This window comes from Mus musculus, chromosome X, assembly GCF_000001635.26.
Source record: "Mus musculus strain C57BL/6J chromosome X, GRCm38.p6 C57BL/6J".
Classification (NCBI taxonomy): Eukaryota; Metazoa; Chordata; class Mammalia; order Rodentia; family Muridae; genus Mus; species Mus musculus.
Window position 1 is genome coordinate 157,714,529 of NC_000086.7, and position 20,038 is coordinate 157,734,566.

Below are 20,038 nucleotides of genomic sequence, written 5' to 3' on the forward strand. Positions count from 1 at the left end.
GAATGTCATGCAATTTCTTACTATTCTTAAGCTAAATTTACCCCGTCTTCTCTCTTAGGCGAATATCAATATTCCAATGGGAGCCTTTCGTCCGGGAGCTGGGCAGCCTCCCAGAAGGAAAGAGAGTACTCCTGAAACTGAGGAGGTGAGGAAGATAGCTAATAGAGACCAGCAAGGCCTGTTTCCTCCAGAGTCCCCCCAGAGGCAAGGTTTCTCAGCAGAGAAAGTCTGTGCTTCCTGTGCATTTCAGCCAGTATTAAGTATTTGATAAAGATGTTTGAAGATGCCAAGCTTGACTTCCAGTTATCAGAATTGATTTTATACACAGGTAGTTTTGGGCTAGTGCTCAACACTGGTTTGGTAAGTTTACACTCATACTCTGTGAATAAACTGAACAGGCTGTGTGTAGTACAGCTTCTGATGGGAGATTAACCTCAGTTAGTGCTCAGTAAGTAAGCACATGAAATTACTTTCAGATTCAAACAAACAACCATCTTGATCTTCCTTTGTAGGGCCTGCTTGGCCTTAGGAGAACAAGCTGGGGTGGGACATGGCATCAGAAACAGGTCAAAAGGTTGATGATTTATGGCCTTTTAATTCTCTAACTATTCTGGGCTTCATTAAGCACTGGAAAAATTAACTTTTATTTACTTTATAAACTTCCTATATAATTCTCTGGCAACTAGCATATGTTGTATAGCAACAAGGTAAAGGATTTATTGCTAGAGCTCCTTCTCTGGACAGCTAGCCAGGAGCCCTTCTGCAGTCCAGGCTAGTTAATTCCTTATGAACCAGAGAGGAAAGAATCACTCACACAGAAAAAACGCACACAGAAGCAGAAAATGACTATATCACCACTTTTGGATGGATAGATGGATGGATGAATGGGTGGGTGACAAGAGCCCCCCCCATCCACGAAACCAAACCATCATACCACACCATCTTTATTTCTTTTCTTTTGTCTTTTTATAGACAAAAGTTCTTAGAAAATTGTCTCATAGATAAAATGTTATATAAAATGGGAGTTACAGAAGGATATTGATATATCAAAGCAATGTTTCATTCTATGTGATCATTGTAAAGTTCAAAGCAAAAGTTTCATATGGCCTTGCCTTATCATAGTACACACCCATGGCTTCATACTTGGGCCTAATTGCTTTTCCTTGAATATGAATTTATCCCAAGCCTATTTCTCTTTTTAGTACAATTATGGAAGCTCATTGTCTTGCTTATTATGTAGTCTTTACTTACTATTATGAGGAGTGAACACATTCTATTCTTGATTCTATTACATCTTTCTAGCAAAACAACTAAGACCACCTCTTAAAACTTTCTTCCTAAGATTATTTGCATCAAATCAGGAATTCTGTAAAACCATTAATTCGTCTAAACAGAATTAATTAATCTTTATGTTGAGCTGTAGAAAATATTCTCAGGAAGGTGGGTAATGTTCAGAGATTATTATATTAACTTAATAATGACAGGAAAGGCATATCAGCTGCAAGAACCAACCCTGAGGTGAAGTCTCTTTGGGACCTTGCCTTTCAGAAGTCACCCTTCTTAGGCCAAGCAAAAAAGGTGAACCACCACCTCCAGGAAGGCCTCCTGCTTGCCTTAGCCTTTTCTAGAAGACTCCTGACACTCCTTTGAAAACAAGGCTTTCCAAAGGAGTCTGTATTTCCCTCTTCCATTTTTTATTCCCTGCCCAATTCAAATATGTTGCTAAAATAGAGACTAAAATTAATAATTACATGCAACAGGAACATGTGCTCCTCCTTGGGTGTTTATGGATTTACTTGCATGTGACTTTTCTACTGAAATCTGAGGTCTGATTCTGAGGGGGGAGGTGGGATTAAGATTTTTGATCATCTCATCACCACAAACATTACATCATTTTAAAAGGTAAAGATTTCTATGGCTTTTATATTTGACCCACTACTTCAAAGTTTGCTAAGATGACTTTGGTCCTGATTACAATCTTAGGTCCTCAGCTTTGGTTTCCAACCATGGGATGTTTAGAAGTGATGGCCATGGGACTCTGCCCTCACCTCCTTTTATTTGCCATTGTAGTTTTTCCTTCCCCACCTACCTTCCTTTTAAGCTGTCTTAAAGGAAGCTTAAGACACTACTACAACAGCTAGTTACAAGAGAGCTCGGCCCTGCTTTTTTGTGAAATTGGCTGATACAACAGCTGAGGCCTGGGGAGGCTCACTTCTTCTTTTCCTTTAGTGGAGTAGCAGCCTTGGACTCTTCCCTGTACAACACAAGTATCTTCCTTTGGAGGCTAGGAAAACACTTTCCTTTCACTCTTTTCTTATCCCTAGCCTGATGGTTTGGACACACTTTATAAAACTACCAAGGACAAATTTCACTTGGTTTGTGACCACATACACTAACCATGTATGTATTCAAATGGCCAATTGATATTCCTCATGGGTAGCGAGGGTGAGATATCCACAGAGATCCTGGGACCCTAGAGACGTTCCATGCATTGTGCTACTCTGTTTTTGGGGTTCTTTTGGTAGAGTAGAGAGGGAAAGCTGTTCCTTACCCAATAAAAGCAGATAGGAACTCTTAAGGTTTGTGGGTTTAAGGGAGGAAGCAACCTCATGACGCAAACTCTGGATTGGGTCTCAGAATAAATTTCCCAGAGAAACACTGCAAGGGGAGTAGTTGGGTAGCTTGTCTTAGCTATAAGGGTGCATTAAATACGATGTTTGCGACTTGGCTTGAGGCCCTAGCTACCTTCTGTGGCACAGTTTGAATGAGGAAATCGAATATGAACTCAGAATAACCTCCCTATTCACATCTATTTACTGTTATTTGTATTTGCAAACTAAGCATTGTTTACATTCATAGATTTAGGATTCACATCCAAGCCTCATGTTAACAGAATTATAGTAGAATGTGTTGTTTGTAGCACAGCTCACTTATGTCCTAGCTGGTTAGTCCCCCAGGTAAACTAGGATGGTCTTTCAAGCTTGACATTCTCTAAGAGGTGAACAAATGGATGTCTCCTAGCAGGAAAAAAGCCCTAGTCATTGGCTTTCTGACAATCTCTGTGAACACTAACTGTCTCTTGTGTACCCGTGGCTTCTGACCAGTCCTTTGCTCTGCCTGCAGACATGAATTGCATCCTCTGTCATCGGCTTGTTAGACATAGGCATGCTTCTGGCACAGGGTCTTCTATCCAAATCCTTTTGTGCCAGAAAAGCGGCTGCTTGCTGGAAGTGATCTAAGGGTATTGTTAAATATTTCCTTTTCATCTTGTCTCTTCACAAGATGCAAACATAGTATTTAATTCTAGTCTAGTCACTTCTTAGTTGTAAGGCTTTGGACATTTTTTTTTTTTTTAGATTTTTTCATCCCTTAGTCTCAATGATGAAGCAGGGATAAAAGCAGATGTGGAGAGCTGGTGTGAGAATTAAATGTCTTAACACATGTACCTTAAAACAGCTAGCAACTGAAGTATATGCTATAGCAGTGAGACTTCTTCAGTTTTTTAACATGAAGAATATGTAGGTCAAACTCTTTTGTCTCCTGTAAGAGAGCCTGGGGGAAAACTCAGTAGGGTATTTGCTAATAAAGAAGGGCATGAAGATGAAGAAGCTTGGAGATGCTTCAGCTTACTGTAAGGTAGGTGATTCCTAAGATACAAATCTCCCTTCACAGAGCTGTCACTGGAACAGGGACTACTGCGGTGGTTGGCAAGGCTTCCCTCACACTCTCTTCATCTACATTAAAGAATAAATAGCCTCTAGTTCCCTGATGAGTTGAGATATCCACAAAAAGTACTACCCTCTGTTATCCAAGCAGAAGCATCTTCATTCAGGCTTTCGTATACTGTAACTCACACAGCAACAAATTCACAGAAGCAGGGGACTCTGATCTCAGTTATGTTTTCTAAAGATGGTAGATGGTAGAACTTCAGTGTAAAAATGTTCCTTGCTTCCTGAACAATGCCATACTATCAAATTATTAAATATAGTGATAATATTCACTATATGCTACCTTACTAAATCAAATGCCAAGCCTTGTCATGATTAAAATAAAATGAAAAGAAAAAGGCAGTCCATTGAGGTCTTAATAACTTGATAGGAAGATAGCGGGCATTCAACATTATCATCATTAATCTGTGTACATTCACCTGCCCCAGACACATAAGTGCAGATATTGGCTGTATGTGTTAAATGCCTGAGCAGTGGAATTCACTCACCTGGGAACTTAGCAGAGGGATCTGGAAACATTTTTCTTTTCATGCCTCTTTATTAAGATCTATATACCTCCAACTGTGGGAGCATTTATAAGTGGCGAAACATTTTTCATTTCATTGCTACACATATTTAAAGAGAAGCAGCACTTTACAACCTTGTTAAAAATTCCTTCCTGAAAGCCAAGCAAAGAACATTCTGGAATACCTGGTTCTTCAAGTGGGGGTTTTTACAGTTTTAATGACCTTTTCTCTATCTACACTTACAAATGATGAATGTGTTTTCATGGAGAAAAGAAGCAGGCCTACAGCTCTGTACACGTACCTAAGGAAACAGTATCTTCCAGGGATTTGCAGCATCCACATTGAGTCACTTTATCATTTAGTGTGGGTGACACATTAGCTACTTAAACAGCACTGTACTGACTTCACAGGAAATAACTACAGGAAGTCCCATTAGCCCTTATAAGAGGAATAACACTTCAGTCTTTTATGCCTGCCCATCCTCCACAATAAACAACGTAAAAGCATTTCTATAAGGGATACCTCTACCTAGTGATTTGTCAGAGTTTGGGGAAACTTGAACATATTATTTCTCAATGTGCTAACCAATTTGAGAATGAGACACAGGCAGGGACCAGACCTGGACTAACAACACTAGCTTTATCACTGTCCTTCACAGGAAGCAAATATGAACTTTCTTATCCCTGACACACACACAAACACACACACACACACACACACACACACACACACACACACACACACACACACACTGGTTTATCCAATTCTTGATTAAGAATATGGCGTTAAGGACATATTTGCACTGGGGACTATGTTAGAGTCCTCGAAGAAGAGAACATTTAATATGCTGAGTATTTATTTACTGGGGAAACCACCTGTAGGAAAGATGGGAGAGAGAGAGAGAGAGAGAGAGAGAGAGAGAGAGAGAGAGAGAGAGAGAGAGAGAGACAAGAGACTTGTTGAGACTCAGATCCAGGTGAAGAAGAAGGAGGGGCTTGGTGGAAGAAACACAAGCCTCAGTGTGGTTTTAAGCCCAATTCTCTGGCCTAAATTTCTGCTAGGTGTGGGCCTGTCTCCTAGGTGTGGGCCCACCTTGGGGATGCTGCTGACTTTAGTCATTGTTTACAGCAGGTATGGTAAAAGTGCCCCAAACATGGCAATGGTTTGACTTTAGTGACAAGGAGTTAAGGCAACCACTCAGTTACCCCTGGAGTAATCTGATCCAAGGCATGATATTCTGGTTATCAGGGTGAGCAAATGTCCCCCAATACCTACTTTAAGGCAGATTGGAAGAACAGACTAGCATGCAATTTTCTTCTGTAGTAACTAGATGGAGCTATACGCAGCAACTGAGCTTAATGTTTTATAGTCTTTTTCAACGTGTGCTTGGTGTATGCATATAAGAGGTATGGGTTGATTATAGGATTGAGTAGTTAAACAAAAAGTTAAGTATACATTTCAGTTCTTGTCATTGACATTGGAGGAGTCACACGCAAAAAGAAAATGCTGTGGATCCCTCCCTAAAATGGAGACTCCTTTAAAGATAGGAAATTTAAACTACTTCTCAAAGCAGCAGGCAAAGGTTGTCCTCCTCTGTCATCCCCTCCCATATTCAAAGCCCATACTCAAAGATGTTTTCCTTATGTCCTTCTGAGTTTATGTTTCCCAAAGGCATCATATGACAAAAGGCTGATAGCCACTATACTTCAAACACAGTTGTGCACACTTCTGGACTAATTAGGGCTAGCTGTGCCCTGACAGTTTACAGATTCCTGCCATCAGGTATCTGATAATGGGATGCTACTAATTTAAAGTCACTTTTAGGAGATGTTTTGTGGAAAATATAACTCCAAGTGTTAGCAGTATTTCTTAGTATTCTTAGTTCCTAGACACTGAACTGTTGAATAACATGTCCTAAGTTATATGGAGAGGACTTTTTTCCCCTCACAACATTATTCTACATTTCTGTACAAAGTTCAGGGAATTTTATTGAAACTCTAAGGCTGTCTGAACACTAACACCAGAGGAAGTTGCTATGCCAGAATTGCACTCTGACATTCTTCCTTTGCTATCTGTTTTCCTGCTCTATGCCAGGAACCAGAGAGATCAAATCAACTTGGTTTTGGGTGAGTTGAATTTCTTCCCTCTTCCCTCCCCCCCCCCCCCAGGGAGCTCCTACCACCTCAGAGGAAAAGAAGCCAATTCCTGGAATGAAGAAATTTCCAGGACCTGTTGTCAACTTGTCTGAGATCCAAAATGTTAAAAGTGAACTGAAATTTGTCCCCAAAGGTGAACAGTAGTCGAAAGGACACAAAAGGTGAGTAGAAAAATCAGTCTCTTTGTCTGAAAGAGACCATTTTCAAAGATGAATCTCTACCAGAGATGTTCAATTTAGCCTGCATTTTGTGTACGGTTTTTTGGGGGTGGGGGGCCATACCTTCGGGTATATCTTATTCCACAACTGCTTGGAGAACTAGTATGGTTGTTTACCTATTGGTTCTTTTCTGATCATTCTTCTAGTTAAGGAAGCTTAGATTGGGGCGGGAGCCCTTGTCATCCTGTGCATGTTTCCCCACTATATACCATATATTTCCCCCACTATATACCATATATCCCCCACTATATACCATACAAACAGTGAACTATTGCTTTGGCAAGAGGATCTATCAAACAAGTAGCTGTGTAGATTTGAAGGTGGGAGGAGGCAGCACCTCATGCATTCAGGCCTCAAAAAAAAAATGACATAACCAGAATATGTCTGAAGCAGACCAAGAAGCCCACTTGCTAATTAAGTGTGGGTACAGATGGGACAAGGGTAGGTTCAAAACTGTACACATTGCTTCAACAAGGGCCTTAAAATACTTATTTTCATTTTAATTGTTTAGCAATGATTCCCTGGTTAGGACTCATCCAACTCTCTGTTTGCAGAGAGTTCTTATTAACTGGAAAAGAAATTCTGCCAACAGAGTGTGGGTTGACAAAATCATGGCTCTTTCTCCTAGGAGATGCTAGGAGCAAACCTGTCCTTTGCCAGCATTACTAAACCCCACGATGCACAATCTTCTCCATCCATTAAACAGAAGTCCGGAGGAAAGTCTATATGGGAACACACAATAGGCTTTTATCTCATTGACTGTTCATCCATTCATTTGTCCCTTTCTCCATTTAATCAATATTTATGGATGGCAGAAAGATTTATCTATTTTTTCCCCAAGACATGGTTTTTCTTTATAGCTGAAGCTGGGCTGGAGCTTTCTGCAATCTAGGTCAGCTCCAAACTCATGGCAATCCTCCTACTTCAGCCTCTCCAGCGCTAGGATGAGATGCATGGGCTCCCATGCTGGGCTCCAGTGCTTCTTATACGATACTTGATACCCAGTTGTCACCTTCATTCTTGCGATGAGTCTCAGGGAGACTGATTCTGTCACCTTCTGCTTTCATTCCCACGTCTCACTGCACCATACAGATTGATGGCATAAGCCCTCCTTGCACTGGGATGGAATATTGACTTGATAGATAGCACTAACAGAAGGTTTGTGAGACAGTCCAGTGGATTATTGTGATATTTTTTCATACTTATCTAGACCTTCTAAAGATATTTTTAAAATTTCCTAGTGGAAGAGGGGAGCTGTCTGGTTCCTCCCTCGCTCCATTCCTTCTTCCTTCCCTTCTTTCCTTTCTTCCTTTAGTGAGTCATATTCTCACTATATTGTTCAGGTTAGCCTCAAACTTACTATCTTCCTGCCTCATCGTATCAAGTGCTTGGATAGGAGGAATGTACCACCATGCTCATCTTAGAATCTGTTTTGAGTTAAAGTAAAATGGCAGCACGTAGTGTTTCAGCACAATTACTTAAGACAAGGAAGTAGTAAGAATGAAACAAATTATAGTCCATGGCCACAGAATAAAGCTCAGGAACCTGGATGGGACAAAGCTACCTGAGTGGGAATTAATCTGACAGATAACTGCATGAGCTTGTTATTTATGAAATATCAGAATAAACTAATGACTGAGTATCATACTCAGTTCTCTTTGAGTTGCCAAACTAACAGGAAATCTAAAAGGGTTTTGATAAAGCTGTGAAATTTCCTGCTGAAAAAAAACCAGAGAAGAGATATGAACTTTTGGTTATAGTTATTATTCCTACCCAACCAAAACTGTTTCGTTAAACACATGCATTTGTGTGTGTGTGTGTGTTATATGTGCATCTATATGTATGGACATAAGTGATTGTGCATATGAAGGCCAGAGACAAAATCTACCTACCTACCTACCTATCTACCTACCTATCTACCTATCTATCTATCTATCTATCTATCTATCTATCTATCTATCTATCTATCTATCCATGTATGGGATCGGGTCTCTCACTGAACCTGGAGCTCACCAATTTGATTAACCTGTCTGGCTAGAAATTCCAAGGGATTCACTTGTCTTCACTTCTTTCACCAGTGCTGGGTTTATAGATGTCCAGAGAAGCAATATTGCCAGCTATTCCATGGGTGCTGAGGATCTAAACTTAGCTCTTTACGTTTATGTTCCCATGTCAAGCACTTCACTCACTGAGCCATCTCTCCAGTCCCTAGACACATGCATTTCTCTCTCTCCCTCTCTCTCTCTGGTGTATGCATGTTAATGAAGTTGTATGTGTGCGTGCACACATGTGTATGTGTGTGTGTGCGTGTGTGTGCATGTGTGTGTGTGTGTGTGAGAGAGAGAGAGAGAGAGCGAGAGAGAGAGAGAGAGCGAGAGAGAGAGAGGAGGTAGGGTACCTTCTCTTTATCAATCTCTACTTGTAAGGTTCTTAAACTTTTATTATTGTTATGCGAATGAATGTGAGTACCCACATGCATGGCGTGCTGTATGTGTGGATTACAGGGCAGCTTTGTGGAGTTGGTTCTCTCCATCTTTATATGGGTTCGAGACATCAAATTGTGGCAAGATACCTGCTTAAGTATCTTGCAGACCAATCTACCTTCTTTCTACTAAATTTTGTTTTTTCCCAATTTCATGTATGTGTACTATTTATTTTGGTCCCTCTCCCCTCATCCTCTCCCATTTCCTTGCCAGTCCAACTAACCCTCCCTCTTCCATATAAATCTCTTTTTCACATTTCTTACTTTTGATGTTGTCCCACAAAGTTTAATCAGAGGCTTCTGTGTGTTTCTGAGTTTGGACCTAAGCACAATCTGGTAAGCCCCCATGGCTGTATAACTTGATACCATATTTCACACTCCCCAGGGTGAAACTGACTCTGTCAACCTGCTGTTCAGCAGTGTAAGCTCTGTCCTCCCCTACAGCTGACTGTTAGGAAAGCCTGATATCAGTATGCAGAGCTGATGTGAATTCATGGCAGCCATTTTGGTGTCATGCTTTGGGAGATGGTATTCCACAGCCCCTCTCCCATCTTCAAGCTCCTACTTTCTTTCCACTCCATTTTCTGAAGAATTCCCTGAGCCTTAAGGGGATGGTTAACCATGGGTGGGGGTCTTAGTACTCAAGTATTCTTTATTGTTAACATTTTGTTCAGTCATTTGCTGTAAGAAGAAGGCTCCCTATTTAAAGCTGAGAACAGCCTTCATTTGTGGTTATAAGCATGGATACTTAGAGATGGTTTATTGTTATATCTACTGAGTTAAGCAGCCATCTCAGCTCCTCCATCTGCTGAAGTGTATAAGACCACTTCTGTTGTGTGTGTGTGTTTTTTGATAAGGTCTACATTATTATGCATGAATTTCTTCATAGAAAAAGTGTCAAATAGGGAGTGGTTGGCTACTCCCAAAATAATTGTGCCATCATTCCATAAATGGCCATTATTTTGCCTGGTATTATAGTTTATAGAGTTCATAAATGGGTTAGACTACTGATGTTGTTACTTTACAGCATCCTGCATAATGCCATCTACGAGCAGAACCACCAGGAAGGAATCTTCTAGTTTAGTTTAAGCTTGATTTCTGACATCTCACTTTGTTTTGTTTTTGAGTTGCAAATAATTGAGTATTTATAGTAGATAAATCACATTTACCAAGTATATTAAATAAGGGAAGCTAGCAGGAAGGTATGTTACAAATATTAGCTTAATATTATTTTTTTGGAGGCAGGATCTCTTCCCTGCATCTGAAGCTCATCATTTTGATTAGCTTATCCAGCCAGTGAGTCCATGGGATCCACCTGTCTCCCTGAACTCAGGGCTGAGGTTACAGACATATGCCTCCATGTCTGAATTTTCCATAGTTCTTGGAGAACTGTACTCAGATTGGGAACCAGAACAGGCAATAGAAACACAGAGATAACACATATTGCATCCAAACCAAGATATGTGGGAATATCTCTAAGAGGGTTTCTGAGCTAAGGTGGGGCAAGGATAGGGACAGGGAATGTATGGTATTCAGCCATATCATTCTGAGGATTCTTTTGGATGAAACTTAAGGCAGCCCGATGTTAACTTAAGAAACTACAAGACCCAGATACAGAGACAGGACTAGCAGAAAGGCATAAAAATCCACATGTGTCTTTTGATCTCCTCATGCCTTTTGTTGGGAATTCCACAGACCTATCAAGGGGCTGGGGAACCTGAAGAATTGCTTGAGTTTGAAGGGCAAACAGACTCTATCCATTTCTCTCCTTTACTCTCTTGTCAGACAACAGGTGTTTGGTAAAGAACATGTATAACTAGCTTGTACAGCTTCTGCACTTTTTTTTCTCAGAACTAAGATGTATAGGTAGAAACTTTGGCCCTTGATGTAAAAATACCTAAGTCTTGGTAGAAAGATAGAGTAGATCAGAGGGTAGACATGTCATGAGTTAGAGGTTTCATCTTTAAAGATGTCTGATGGTTGCTTTGATCCACTATATAAACAAAAGAGACACTCAGTAGTGTTACTTTGGAATGGGAGATAATCAAGGGTAGGGGCAATTTTAGGACAATGGGAAGGGATAGCCTCTGGACATATGGGATCTTCACGACCTCATTAGTAAGCCAGCTTGTTAAGACAAAACAAGGCATTAACTTTTAGGGCAGAGCAAAATTTACAACTTGTCTATAATTTCTCTTATTTTTCCAGTAGTAAAAGAGATCATTGATAACAAAGCATTAGAAAGGAACAATGAAAGCATTAAGTTGGCAGCAATGTAGCAGTTATAAGAAAAGAAATGATTAACAGGGGTAAAACCGAAGAGGAATCCTACAGTTTTTGCAAATGAACACCAGGATAACAGCCATTCAAAGCCCCGACATTGATAAAGTTCTGGAGAGAAACCATTATTCCAGAAGTCATAGGGATTCTGCTACTCAGTGGTGAACATGACACCCTGGCTACATGCTTTGTGGCAGACAGACTTCGTACACTATTGTACACCCGAACCTAGGACCTCTGGGAAATGCAAAACAGTTTTGTGGCTTGTCATTTTTAAATCGATACGTATACATTTATGGGGTGTGATGTGGTAATTCAGCACATATAATCCATCAAATCAGGGTGACAAGCATGTCTCCTTAAATGTTTGTAATTTTTATTCTGGGAAGCTTCACATTCTTAGTTCTTTATAACACACGGAATAGAATAGACATTGTAAAATATTGTTATTCAACTATGTTGCACCATGCTAGAAACCATTACTCTTAACATAACTGCCCTTTGGCATATATTACCCAATTTTTCTCTGTCTACATTCCTCCTACATTTCTTAATATCCAGAAACCATTATTTTATAATCAACTTCTGAAAACAAAAACCAATATTTTTTAGCTTCCACATATGAGTAGGAACCATGTAGCCTTGATTTTAAAACACTTAACATCAAGTCCTCCAGCTTCATCCATCTTGCTTCAAATCCCAAAGACTCTCATGGTTTATGGACAAATACTATTCCACTGTATGTATATGTCACATTTTGTGTATCTATTTATCACTACATACATCAGTTCATTTTAAAAAATGCAAACTAGAGGCTGGAGAGATGCCTCAGTAGTTCAGAGGACTTGATGCTCTTGCCTAGGATCTTGTTTTGGTTCCCAGTACCCACATGGCAGCTCACAATGGTCCAGTTCCAGAGATAGCCTCCTTCTGCACTCTTCTTTCAGAGTGCATATGGTTCACATATGTACATGCAGGCAAAACATCCACAAAATAAAAATAAACAAATCTTTTAAAAATGCAAACTTTTAATAATTCTTAGTAATTCACTTCATAGATTTTGGTAATGCATGAAAGTAATAATTTGTGGAATTAATCCCACTTGCTGTTACCAACTAGGGAAGACACTTCCATTTTTGCTAATGCAAATCTATTTATCATATAAACATAGAGCAAAATATATAAAATCCAAGAAAGTTTAATTTTCAGCAACTTGTTTGCTTTACTTTTAAAAGAACATTTATGTCCAGATAAGACCTACTTGCTAACCACCAGTCATCTAGAGAGATGTCATCTCTGGAAAAGGAGAACATAAGGTGCTCATTACTCTTAAATGGTAAACAGTACACATCACTGTCACTCTTGTTTATTCAAGTGCTAATTTTGAGAGTGCTGACAGGAGGGCAAATTGTTGTACGCACATACTTGATAAAAAGTACAATTAGCACCTACCGACAGACCCCAAAGTACACGAAACAAAAGCTGACAGAATTGAACTGAGAAATACACATTTAATAACGAAGGCTTGAAATTTCCATATTCAGTAATGGGTGGGTATGGTTGCTCATGTCTCTAATCCCAACATCAAGGAGGCTGAGGAAGGGGAATTGCCATTAGTTCAGGGCCAATATGGACTATATGGTAAGCTTCAGGCCAGCTTTGGCTACAGAATAAAATCCTGCCTAAAAGGATCCCACTTTTAGTAAGAAAAAAAAAAAACAACAAGAAATAGATCTGACCACTCTACCAAACAAGTCAAGAGTATACATCCTTCTCTAGTACCCAAGGAACATTGTTTACGATGTAGAATATAAAACAAGTCTTAATAAGTGCATAAGGATTGAAGTCATATATAATAAATCAAATTTATTCAAAATTATGACTCAGTAACAGAGGACAGTTTAGAAATTCACAAACTTGTGGAACTCCAATAACACATTCCAAAATAACTAATGAGTCAACAAAAATGTCACAAGAAAAATTAGAAAGTATTTTCAGAATAATGAGAAAAATCTCCAGCTTACTGAAACCTATGAGATGCAATGAAATCAGAACTCATAGAGAGTACTTTCATGTAGATATTTATGGTTGGAAGAGAAGATCTCAAAACAATAACCAAATAAATGATGGCTCTGTATTTGGGTAATATGATTAATATTAATTTGTGAATGGAAACATTCTTGTGAAATGACAAAGAATATTAAGTTTAAATTCAATTTATATACACCCTAAAGCAAAGCAAGAGGGCTCATTCCTATAATATCAACACTTGGGAGGCTGGGGGATAGGCGATTATTGTGATCTCCAGGTTAGCTTGGGCTAAAGAGTGTAATCTTGCCTTAAAACCTAGAACAAAAAAACCAACTAAATAAAACACCCCCCCTAAGAAACTACTGAAACAGAAACTCAGAAATTAAAAGTAATTGCCCCAAATAATTTTCTTTCTTAGTATCATACTTTGACTTATTTCCTCTTATTCCCCGCGTATAAATATGAGGTATCCTACAGGAAGTTGTTAACAATAGGAAGATTTGGGGTCATTAAGCTATGGTCTCAGTTCCTTCTACCTTTGCAACTTTGGGTTCAGCGTCTCTATTTTGTTTATTCATAATAAGCAGAAAATAGCATACCCTGATTGTGGTACCTTTGAAGGCTGGGGGTGGGGGGTGCTTCTAGAAGAAGTGTATGTAAGCACAATGCCCAGGCTAGGCAGTGCCTCACACAATGAGAGCCGGTTCTTTCAGCCTCTTCTGCTGACATACTATCATTCATAGCATTTCTACAGTTTTGCATCTTGCTTTTTCTGCCATACAGTTTATTGTAAGAGTGATTGTTTTTATGTTGCTTTGCAGCCTGCAGGACTAAGATGATTTATTTTTCAGAGTCTGACTTATCACGATTTCAGAAGCTATTCCCTGTACAGAAGACAGAGGACCGATTTATTGGTTTATAAAGAACTATATGTAAAAAGGAAAACAAAACCAAAAAGCTTCTCCCAATGTCTTCTCTGTGATTTGCTGGGCACTTTCCCCCCCTCAGTTCTGATGTGTTCCCTGTTTTGACCCAATTACATAGGTTCTATTCTCTTTCTCTAGAGGAAATGGTTGGAGGTGGTTTTCTAACTTTTAGTGAAGCTGCCTTTCTTTGTATTGGTAACCTCCTTTTGCCTTCTTCACTTGGTTGGGAGGACAGTTTCTTCAATGTTTCTTAACTACATCGAGGTTTCAGAGTTTCATTCAGTTCTTTTGTTGTCTCATAAAACTTTTGTGCTAGGACATATTTACAACCTGCATAGAAACAGTTGGCTCAGGACCCAATTCTGCAAATTTGTATACATTGGTATGTAACTTTTCCTGGACCAAAGGACGGTCACGACTGGCACATGCTTTGCTTTCAATATTGTGGAAAGCTTTTCTCAGTGTTTTATGACCTAGGATATAGGGTGTGTGTGTGTGTGTGCTCTAGAGACATTTGGCAATGTCTAGACAAATTGGTGTACAGGGTGAGCAAGAAGACAAGGATATTGATAAACATCCCATAATTTCCAGAAGAGCACCCTACACAAAGAATTATCCAGTCCTAAATGTTAGTAGTGCTAGCAAAGAATAAACCCAATTTTCTGCTTGAGAGATTAATGTCACATCCAAGCAGTCTCTTCACTGCACTTTATAGAAATTAAAATGCTAAAGAAAAAAGGCATAGGAATTAACTACCTAACAGGTATAGTTTTTTTTTTTTTTACCATAATTAACTTTGTGGAAATAAGGCAGTCAGATAAAATTTTTATCCATTAGCAAATTAGATATTTAGAATATATCTAATATATCTACCTGGGTTATACAATTATCTCAGCAGTTCTGCAAACTTTTAAACTCAATGGTACGTACTAGTAGCAAATATAAGTAACCAAGAGCACCATTATAATTTCTTCACCACCCTGAGCAGTCCCATCTGTTATATGCTTGGGAATGACTGATGGAGCATTCTGTGTTCCACATTCATATTTCCCTTACCACTTGTGTCAACCACAAGGGATGGCTTATTCATTTATAGCCCAGTAAATGCTAAGAATGGTTATTCGGTTGCACTAGAGTCACCCTGCTTGTAAGTCACTCCAGCATCTGCAATACTATTTACCCAGTCCTGTGAACCATGGCCACCTGCTGCATCATCCTTTTAAAAATGTCCTTTTAGTCAACCATAGTCCTTTCAAATATTTTTCTGTGCCAGCTCTGAGTGAAACAAGCAAAGGCTACAAGAATGCAGAAACTTCCATCCCACCAAGGAGGGTATTGAGCCACTATTCTCATGTGCTGGCTTCTTTGTTTCTTTGTTTGAATGTTTACCCATTCATTCAGTCAGTCAGCAGCTAGTAACTGTGAAGGACACCCCCTCCGGGTTCAGAGATGATCAGGTACAGGGGATCAGGGCACGTAGCCTGACTCATAGTTTAATATGTGAAATATTGTATGAGAACACAAGAAATTGCTGTCCCTTAAAGGTCTTAAGAAAAGGAAATGGTTAATGACTATAAAATGTAAATGAAAGAAAAAGAAGTGCAGGGAAGGAGAGGAGACAGAGTAGAACAAGATTATGACCACAGGACATGGTGAGGGCCCTGGTCAGGGTCAACCTAGCTGCTGCTGAGAAAAGCCAGGCCTCTGCAGAGTCCACCTTTGCTCCCAGGATGAGCGAAGGCTTGTCAGGCAGGGCTGTGTTGTTCTCAAGTGTAGCTGTCTTCCAGCCATGAAGCCTTTTCTCTCATTCCCCCTCTCACGCTGTGTGCAGCCCACGCAGAAAACCAGGAAAGTGAATTCTGGGCTGTCTAATCAGACTTGGCTGCATCGTGACAACGCTGCTCGTTTCAACTCCCCACACATGCTGTGGGGTTTGAGAAGAAGGCATCACTAGGAACAAATCAAGACTTGCAGATTTCCTTTGTGCTCCCTTGCCAGTGTCCCCTGCCTGTGAACTCATTAATCCACATGCTCTGGTTTATATCTTTATGCAGATGGTGAGGTGGTAGCTGGTTTAATCCCAGGCAGGGATGGTCAATTGGCTTCCCACTGAGTGAATTTTCTATTAAGCAGTTGACAAATTAGAGTCTCTTTCATCTAGGCAGGTGGCACCAAGGCAGCTCACAACAATTCCTCTTGAGTGCTGAAAAACAGCAGAAAGCAAGCATGCCCTGTTGCCAGAAAGTCACTGGCAGCCTTCTGTTGGAGGGTCAGTGATAACTTCCTTACACCATGGAAAACCCGCCCTGACATGATACAGCAGGGACTACGAAATTCTTGGCCAGCCCCTATGACCTAGCTCTAGCCTGACTCTCAAATAGTACAAAAGGTGCCTGGCCTTTAGTTCCAAAGACAATTCCTAAAAATGTGCCAAGCATTTTTACTAAATGCCAAGTGTTCATACATCCCATTTATTCAGAATCCATTTTCATTTCTTAATCATTTTCTACATGGGCTAAGTAGAATATACCCTGACTGGATTAGCTTTTTCCTTCAAGATGCATATTAGCACTAGGAACCACGCTTAATCAGGACAATTTTAAAGTATGTGTGCACCTATTGTGCCATACATGACTACACAAGAAGTAAATGTCGAGAACTCAGAGTAGTTGGGTGTGGATATGAGAAGGGACATTTGCTCACACGGAAAATGAAGAAACAAGGTTCCGAGTGTGACTCAGCAAGGAGTGTATGGGGGTGATTAGAGCAGTCAGTTGTGATTGCACGAGATGGTGTGGACAGGCTTCCTGACACAGAATTTGCCATCTGAGAGAAACCACTAGATGATACATGTTCTGGTACACACTTGGACTCAGTTTCCACTTAATGCTCTCCTGAGATTCCATAACTCTGAGCAGAATGCAAATGTAAGCGGTGGAACCCTAAGGGCAGTGAGGTGTTTTAGATGGGACACTTAAGACAATCAAACACTGCGAAAGCGTTCATTCCTTTTGCTGTCCCTACACCCTTCCCCTTGCTTCCAAAGCTGGAAACTGTTTCGCTTTTAAATAAAGTGCCCTCTAAAGAGTAGCTCAGCCTATTTCTGTAGAGATCTGGAAGAAAGTGTGCTGAACGTGAAAAGGCACTAATTATCTGTGACTAATCTGAGCTCACCCAGAGGCTCCCGAGGATCTCAGAGGACCTGCTTTTTCTTTGGCTCCTCCTACTTTGCTTTGCCAGAGCCTCTGCCCTTGGTAAGAAGATTTCCAGTCTGCAAGTACCCTCTTTCTCCTGGAGGAGGCGCTGCAGCTCAAGTTTTCAAAGCCTGCTCGGTGGCAGTTTTTCAAAGCTCCAGAGGGCATTACCAGAGTTTCACCAGAGCACTTTCGTTTTGTATTGAAAACTTCAAGGGACTTTTCTCCTCTTTTGCCCATTTTCAACTAGTAAATGGTTTGTAATTTTTGGATCCCCCCACCCCCGAATATGGTCAGTGTTAAGAAACATTTAGAGATCGAGCTACTATTTCTCTGAGGTTAAAGAAAAGTCAAGATGTTTCCTATACCACTTTTTGAACCTTTTTTTTGGGGGGGGGGGGCTTGGTAGACAAAGGTATCTCGCCTATTTCATGCAAGGACTATGTAGAAGCCTGGTCCAGGGAATAAATTGAGAACTATGTCTCTCTGAACAACATTACAGCGTGCCCTAATCTTAAGGCACCACTCACACCCAACTAGTGCCCTACAGGAGGGTTCTCTCTTTCTCTCCCTCCTTCCCTCCACTTTTCCCTCCCTGCCTCCCTTCCTCCCTGTCTCCCATTCTCCCTTCCTCCCTGCCTCATCCCTTCCCCACTCCCTTCATTACTTACTTTGGGAATTGAGCAATGTCTCTTTTGCAGTAAGAGGGAAACAGGCAGGCTGTCACGAACAAATGCAGGTGCTAATTAAATAATATGGGAACCTACAGACTTTGTGAAGTGGCTGCTTAAAGGGGCATCATAAGCAGGCAGTAAAGAAAAAGAGGTTTGTTAGGGATTTATTTAAAAAAAAAACAACTCTAAATCACATCTTTTAACTAGGATGTAGCAGTAGGAATAACATTATCAAGCCTCCAGACTTGATTTTGAGAATTCAAAAGTATTTCCATGTTCATTCTGCTTCATCAGTGCTGGAAGATCAGTTAGACAGGAGTTGGATTTGCAATTCATGCCTATGTGACTTCCAACTTCACAGGGTGGAAGATTGTGGGATGTGTTGTCATTTCCTGTCAGAGAAAGATAATTTTAAGCCTGGTTATGAAGTACATCTATTTAAGTTCATATGCAATAGGGGTAATAATCTTTTTTTTCTACCAATAATGTATCACGACAGATGTATTTAAAAAGAAATTAATTTCTGCCCATATTTAGTGTTTTCTTGCATCCCGTGTCTTGTGCTGGTGACCAAACCCAGGTCTTTTATGAATGCCAGTGCTCCATCACTGAGCTACATACCCCGATGCTTAGTAAATAAATAATTATAATTGTGCCAGCAAGATGGCTCAGTGGATAAAGACACTCACCACCAAGCCTGATAATTTGAGATCAGTCCCCAGGACTTATATGGTAGGAGAGAACCAATCCCCTAAAGTTGCCTTCTAACTGCTGCATGGTGAAGTGTGATGTATTTACTCACAAACATACACATAGGTAAAACAATGGAAAATCGTACTTCAGCACAGTATTCACATGCAAACACCAAAGCAACACACACACACACACACACAGAGAGAGAGAGAGAGAGAGAGAGAGAGAACATCCAGAATCATGGGAATTAGGCTGAATCACACACACACACACACACACACACACACACACACACACACACACACACAGAGAGAGAGAGAGAGAGAGAGAGAGAGAATCATGGGAATTAGGCTGAATGTCTTAATATCAGAAGTACTAGGTAGAAAACAATCGGTTTGGGGAAAGCTTTACTTCAGAATGTCCTAAATCACCATTCTATAAGTGAGCTCTTCTGGAAAGATTTCCATCATCACCAGCAGACAAGAAAGGTATCTTAGATTCCCTGCAGTATCATATACAAAGCTTGCTCCTTATTACCTGTCAGGAGGCAGAGAACCTGGGAGTCATTTTGTGCCAAATCCAATTCAATAATGAGCCAATTATAGACATGCTTCCACTGCCAAGAGCACGTCACTTCACCATCCCAGCTGGCTTCAGAGCCCCTGGTGGGCAGGAAGAGGGACACATGAGCCTAAATTGCTGATAACACTCTAGACCAATGGGGCTTCAAATGCACCCACATCACAGTGTTTCTAGAACTCCCTTAACGAATCCTGCCCCTGCTGAACTTTCATAGCTCAGTCCCCACTCAGTTTGCTCTCTTTCTCACTAGGTGATCAAATTCTGAAATATCAAGAGGTAGTCACCAGGAGCTCATCTCTTGCACTACAGGCCAACTTTGCATAATCTGCTGCAATTCTGCAGCCTTATTATTATGGTATGAACTAGGGCCATAGAGTCTGTAGCCCAGCCTCACTACTGACAGCCTTACTGAGCATGTAGGAGGTAAAATGCCAAGAAACTTGAGCTAGGTGAAATACAAAGCTGTCTCCATTAAAAATCAAAACAGCTCTGTGAATTTTGGCAGACACTTTCCAACCTGCCGAGATCATTGCAGGTTTAGATTCTAGAATCCAATAGTGTAGTTATT

General features: G+C 40.3%; 1 protein-coding gene across 5 annotated transcripts in view; it reads left to right on the plus strand.

Annotated features, from left to right (window-relative positions):
* The window catches only part of Smpx (small muscle protein, X-linked), a 53,619-nt gene that overhangs the window by 15,556 nt on the left and 18,025 nt on the right, over positions 1–20,038 (plus strand). For all 5 annotated transcript variants that reach the window (NR_045569.1, NR_103722.1, XR_387086.3 and 2 more), the window contains 2 exons: positions 59–145; positions 6,403–6,551. Coding sequence is in view for 1 of the 5 variants with exons in the window: in NM_001252591.2 (NP_001239520.1) it covers positions 59–145; positions 6,403–6,534 (219 nt within the window). In the remaining 4 variants the exon portion in view is untranslated. The remainder of the gene's footprint in view (positions 1–58; positions 146–6,402; positions 6,552–20,038) is intronic.